Source organism: Quercus robur, chromosome 11 (assembly GCF_932294415.1).
Source record: "Quercus robur chromosome 11, dhQueRobu3.1, whole genome shotgun sequence".
Classification (NCBI taxonomy): domain Eukaryota; kingdom Viridiplantae; phylum Streptophyta; class Magnoliopsida; order Fagales; family Fagaceae; genus Quercus; species Quercus robur.
This window is the reverse complement of record NC_065544.1, coordinates 31,549,283-31,556,002: the sequence shown is the minus strand read 5'-3', so window position 1 is coordinate 31,556,002 and position 6,720 is coordinate 31,549,283. Positions and strand designations below refer to the sequence as shown.

The 6,720-nt window shown below is 37.9% G+C and overlaps 1 protein-coding gene and 1 long non-coding RNA gene across 2 annotated transcripts; one reads left to right on the top strand and one right to left on the bottom strand.

The window, feature by feature from the left end:
* Window positions 1-250: 250 nt before the first annotated feature.
* Window positions 251-3,026, top strand: LOC126704955 (uncharacterized). Its single transcript, XM_050403931.1, has 3 exons — window positions 251-1,026; window positions 1,109-1,340; window positions 2,932-3,026. The coding sequence occupies exons 1-3, from the start codon at window positions 853-855 to the stop codon at window positions 3,024-3,026; spliced, it is 501 nt and encodes a 166-aa protein (XP_050259888.1). The 5' UTR covers window positions 251-852.
* Window positions 3,027-4,397: 1,371 nt separating this feature from the next.
* LOC126707329 (uncharacterized) lies at window positions 4,398-6,718 on the bottom strand. Its single transcript, XR_007648901.1, has 3 exons — window positions 6,614-6,718; window positions 4,837-4,993; window positions 4,398-4,739 (listed from the first exon to the last, which is right to left on the bottom strand). It is a non-coding gene; the product is annotated as an uncharacterized LOC126707329 (long non-coding RNA).
* Window positions 6,719-6,720: the final 2 nt, after the last annotated feature.

The window sequence follows — 6,720 nt, the reverse complement described above, 5'->3', positions numbered from 1 at the left end:
TTATGTGTGTGTGCTTGGACAATATTCGATGTTTGGTTTTATTTCTCTTTCCTATCAGTTGAACACTTTTATTTAATGTAGCTTTATTGTAATGTTAAAGTGTTGTGAACTATGCTTGTGATTATGGTGTTACTTAAATTGGTGTTACTTAAATTAGTGTGTGGGCTTTGTTATGTACTTGGTGTTTTTTTATAGTATTATATATATATTTTTTAATATTTCTTATCTAGTTCATGTTACTTACATTGTAAGGTGAGTTCAGCTAACATTATTGCAATTCTCTTGGTACTTTATATTAATTTGTCCGTTTATATATTTCAATATCTTTGGTTCTAATGCATTGGTTTTTTTTGGGTATAGGTTAATGGTCTCCCCCAGTGATCCTTTCTGGCAATATGATTTTGATGATGCTTATTTTAACTCCGACGATGATGACATGGACAGTGGTGGTTGTGGTGATGACATGGACACTAGTTTGAGTGATGACGACATGGATATAAGTGATTGTGACGATGACATGACCACTGGTGCAGACACAGACTCGGAGTATACAGCGAGGAGGAGGAGTTTTGGTTTGTATTTCCACTTATTGGCGAGATGGTGGCATATTTCCAACGGCATTACGACAAGCGCCCACAACGTACTAGCATTTTGAGTGGAAGCGATTATATGGCTGAAGTGAGAGATGGCAATCCTACCAATTGCCATGAGATGTTCCGCATGACACTAGATCTATTCTATCACTTGGTTGAGGAGCTGAAACATTATGGGTACTTGAAGGAAGGGAAAGGGCGTGTTGACGTGTAGGAGGCAGTGGCCATATTCTTGTACACTGTTGGGCATAATACTCGGATGCGGCCTGTGGCAGACAGATTTCAGCATTCCACTGAAACTGTGGATCGCAAGTTCCGTAGGGTGTTGCGAGCTATCCACACATGGGGCCAACATTTAATCAAGCCAGATCCGAATGTGGTAGGCCTTCCAGAGCATTTGCGGGGGAACAATAAGTATGACCCTTGGTTTGAGGTAAATAATTTCATAATATCTTCCAAAATGGTTGTACACATTACTATATAATATTTCAACTAATTGGCACTATTCACTGTAGAGAAGCATAGGAGCTATTGACGGAACACATGTTAGTTCTCGGCCTTCAGCGATAAGACTCCAGACTCATAGGAGTCGCAAGAGCACTGTTACAACCAACGTCATGTGTGCATGTGACCATGACATGCGGTTTACATATGTCCATGGTGGTTGGGAGGGAAGCGCCAACGACTCCAGGGTGTTTGAAGAAGCTATTAAAGACCCAAAGCATGGCTTCCCATGGCCACCGGAAGGTATGCGTCTTTAACTTAAATCCTAATGGTTGTGGTTGTGGCTGGTTCATGTAGAACTTTATCAACTCAGTTTAGGGTTTTTGACATTTAGAGCATTGGGCTGCTGCACTGGTGTGGCAGCTGGTGCACTAGCTGCTGCAACACAGTGCAGCAGCCAGTGCACTAGGCTGCACTGTGTTGCAACAGCTAGGGCACTGCAGCACTGTGTGCAGCAGCTGCAACACAGTACAGCAGCCCAAGCTGCAACACAGTGCAGCAGCCCAAACTGCAACCCATTGCAGCTTGGGCTGCACTGGCTTCTTGTACGTTACTCTTTCTTATGAATGTCCAACTTTCCCATGACAAAATGCACATTGTTGGATCTGCTTTGATGGGTGTCCAAAGATGGATCAAGGGAACAAAATCATGCATTACCACAAGTTTCTTTAGGATACTTTATGCATTGCTAACCAAAAAAGATATGTTACTTAGGTGACATTGTACTTTTCTTATCAATACAACTCTTACTACCTATCAAAAAAAAAAAAAAAAAAAAAAAGATAGTACAGGAGAAATTTGGATATTTGAACGATTGAATTGCACCTCAACTGCAATGTTTAAAGGATGAGCAGCTAGGCTGCACTGGTGTGGCAGCTACTAGCTGCTGCACTGTGTTGCAGCTTGGGCTGCTGCACTGTGTTACAGCTACTAGCTGCTGCAACACAGTGCAGCAGCTAGTATGGTTGAAAGCCATACTATTCAATAATTGTCACCAAAAATTATGCGACTGACTAAACTTGCAAAAAATGAAGTAATACCTCCAAAGTGGTCTCAAGTGAGAGCTTATCTCATGGGCAAGGGAGTAGAAAAACTCCATAATACAGAAAACACACTCCATAATACAGAAAACACACACTATGTTTGTGAAAGAATCCAAATCTGCTGCTATGTGATTGACTTTGAATTTTGGTGCTATGTACTTGTCTTATTATAAATTTGCTATAAGTGAATTCAACAACAGTTTATTTGGATGGTAAAATTTGATGCAGCTTCGGCTTATGATATGATAGTTGTCTTATGGTATGAAAGTTGGCTTATGCAGCTTCGGATGGTAAAATTCAACAACAAAGGAACTTGTCTTATGGTATGAAAGTTGCACTGGTGCAGCTTCGGCTGCTGCAACACAGTGCAGCAGCTACTAGCTGCACTGGTGTGTGCAGCAGGTAGTAGCTGCCACACCAGTGCAGCCCAAGCTGCACTCGTGTTGCAGTGCAGCAGCTTGGGCTGCTGCACTGTGTTGCAGCTACTAGCTGCTGCAACACAGTGCAACAGCTTGGGCAGTTGCAGCAGCTTGGGCAGCACACTAGCTGCTGCAACACAGTGCAGCAGCTAGTAGCTGCCACACCAGTCAGCCCAGTCCCAGTCCCAGTAGCTGCACTGTGTTGTCAGTATTGTATTAATATGAAATTTTAGCCAATCTTTCAATAGTAAGATGAAAGGATGAGATATTGAAGAATATAGTTCCTTTGCTTAGAATATAGTTGCTTTGCGTAGATTATTTTACTGATTTAATCCCCTTATTATTACTAATTTGGATATGCTATTCTTATAGGTTCCTATTACTTGGTTGATTCGGGGTATCCCATTGGTGCATCATTCCTTCCACCACATAAGGCCACCCGATATCATACTCAAGAACCTTGGTAGGGATGATACGCAAACCGAAAACAATGGGAACTCTCCTGAGTCAAGTGCAAGTGTTGAAAGAAGACATGTGAGGGAGATGTCTATTGCATCGAAGAGAGCAATGGGTGAATTCAGGGATGATATAACTAACCGTATGTGGGAGGAGTACGTGCGACGTCAACGTTAATGGTTGGCATGTCTAAGGATTCACCCTTTTTGTTGGGACTTGTATAGAGCTAATACCCAGTCCCATGACATTTTGTTAGGACTTTTGTATAAGTCTAGGTACCGTGACTAGAAGTCACTTAGCATGACACGTGATGCATCATTTTGGACATTATGATGCATTTTTTTTGTAATTAAGATTAACTGTACACATGCTTACATGTAATGGCTAATGTCAATAATGTATTGACATTTCTGATGTAATTCTTTTTGGTGTCTTTAAAGCAAGTGTATGTAATACCTATTGGTAATGAAAGTGGGAGAACGATATGGTTATATGTAATACCTTTTCGCAATGCATTTTATATGTAATACCTTTTTACAATTTTGATTTTTGAAAGACCAATTATTGTGTATCTAATATGGTTATAGGTGGATAATTATGTTATATCACCTTCTAAAATATATAGGAACTCAAAACAGGGCATGTAATATTATTTATTCATAAAGCACTAACACAGCCAAAAGAATTTCAGAACAAAGCCTATTCACAATACAAACTAGTGGCATTAGCCTCCAATGTGGAATTAGCCTCCAATGTGGAATGATTGGGACAATATGAGGAGTTTCTCTAAGTTTTTCTTTAAAGGCTTTATCAAAAAAGTTTTTCTTTAAAGGCTTTATCAAAAAAGTTTTTCTTTAAAGGCTATCAAAAAAGTTTTTCTTTAAAGGACTAATTTTTTTATACTAGTATTTTGTTTGTAATAAGTAATTTATTCTTTTGAAACATATTACAAACCTAACATATATATAGAGTGCACTTTTCTTCTTTTTTTGAGATAAGAACATATTCTTAATTTTTATTTTGTTAAAAAGTGTAGATTTTTTTTTTTTTATAAACACGTAGGTTTTTATTAATAGTACACTTATGATCCTGGTACAGCACAACTGAACTTTTGGCACTTTATTCTGCTTGCCCTGTTTTTATTCATATCAATGCTTAAATATACTAACAACACAACTGAATCATAAACAATAGGAATGACAAAAAATAAGGATGCTACCAAAATGTCTACCATTACAAAATAGCAATTATATGTATACGAATCATACAATAACTCTGTCATTCGACACATACAATTGCCAAGTCGAACACCTACACTAAAAGGCACTCCCAACATGTACAATATATTTCCAAACAACTAATAAAAATTAAAAAGGTCATGGCAGACACATTTGCCGTAATCCAACATCCCTATTACCAAGTGAAAATATAAAGAACACCACAATTGCCAACCATGACATAAGTAGAGCACCTTGATATTTACGTGCTCGCGCATTGGCCATACGAAGGGAAACCTTTGCTTTTTCAGCACTACGCTTTGCTACTCTTTCCCTGTGGAGTAGGTCTGCTATCATTGCACGGGCTTCCATCTCATTGTTTTTTGCCATAGCTGCCTCGGCCTCAAGCCTAGTAAATTTCGCAATGACAATCGGTGCTGTTTCAGCTCCACGCCTACATGGGATGCCATCCAACCATTTAAAGGACTTACAATGTTCGTCACTGCCCTGCATATTAAACAAAGCTGGTAAGTACATGCGCTGAGGAGCATTGGATATTTAACCATGAAACAACAATGATAGTAAGCGCGCAGCTGATACTTACAGGCTTCCAATGTCTACAGCCATAAAACCGTCTACCGAAATTATGGAGCTGCAAAGATGTCCGCAACACGCACTGATTCATGTCACACACATGCCCCCTATAGTTGGAGTTATAGCTACTGGCACTTCCCTCCGACATTGTGGTGAATCGTCTAGCCCTACAAGGCATATTCACTGTCATTCAACACATAGCCAACCATGTACTAAAAGTTTTCATCAATATGTATGCAGTAAGAGATGACAGTAATGCAGATTTTATATCCTATTTTGGTCAATGACACTAGTGCAGATTGTAGTCCTGCTATAGTTTTATTTTTACAAAACACAGCATTGTAACAGTGCAGAACACATCAGCAGTTCAGTAAACAATGCAACAGTTTAGAAAAGTCCAGAAGTTAACCATCAAAAGTTTACTACAGGTGGGGATTAGCTTTGTCACACTCACACGGGCTTTAGCATTGAAGTTAGATTTCAGTTGTAACAAACTGTTGTTGAAGTAGTTGCAGTTTGTTATATATTAGTTATTTCATTTTCATTTATCGCATGTGATATTCTTCAAGGGTAAAGTCTCCTCTATAAATGGAAGGTACATTATGTAATTCACAAGTGATGAATATACAGAGGTTGTCATTGTTATTTTCTCTATCTTGCGCTTTCAGTCAGAAGAAGGAAAAAAAAATTTTATGGGAAAAGAAGTGCAGTGATCAAGAAAATGGCTTGCAAACTCTAAATTTGTCTGATTATTCTCCCTTAATACTAGATGCAAATGTCATGTCATGTCATTCTTACCATGATGAGTTTATTTTTGATAAAGGAAAATCAGGTTCTAATCTAAATCTTTAGTATTTGTGCTTAATGAAAGCTGTGAAATTAATTTTAAAGACAAATTAGGTAGGTTGGACAATGAGGTGTAGCGCAGCCTCAAATGACACACTAATTGCTCCTCCCTCGATAATGAGATGGATTGGAGATCGAGTATGGTGAATGGTGGTGTGAGTATAAGAGGCATGTGTAAGTGTAACCTAGCATTAGCAATGAAAAGAAAGAAATAATGAGTTTGCAGCTATATATTCAAGTTCCCTCTCTAGACTAGACTATCTCATTTGTTGTATATAAATAAATAAAAAAATAGTTCATTTAATTTTGAAAGCTTGTAGCTAGGTCCAAGCACATCTTAAAGCTCTATTTTGCTCTGTTTTAGGATGAGTGCTACACTTAATAAGATATGAAAATTTAAAGGCATTTCTTCAAATAAAGAGGTACAGTGGTGCCTATAAAGTTACAATATTAATCAAATCCTTTATTGCACATCCAATGCTTCAAATAAACTCCAATTAGGTACATGAATTCGGGTAAGTAAAGAGTTCATATAACAATAAAATTGAATGTTGCAGTTCAAAGAGATAATTGTTTCTCAAAATTTTTTAAAAACAAATGTTCAAAGAGATAAAGAATGCATGTCAGATATATGTCTAAAATATTATATACTAACAATCATCATCTTTTACCCAAACAAAACTCTTTAACCTCAACAGACCCATGGATTATAGTCGAAACAGAGGGAAATCACCCATCGTAATAAGCAAAAGACAGAGGTCTCAAAAGACAGAGGTCTTACAATCTTCATATTAAAAAAAACCTAACATAAAAATGTTCAAATCCAAGCAGAGTATTCACAGCATTTGATTGTTCAAATCCAATTTACAAGATCTGCGGTAAAATATTTATCAAATATAAAGGCAAAATCATGAGAACGGAGAGAAATTTAGTGCATGTACCAACAGAGGGCTCACGAGTTTCTCTTCAGCAGACCCACAGTGCCGCGATGAGTTTACAAGTTGAAGGTGAGGAAGATGAGCAACGTTGGATACGGCAAACTCTCATT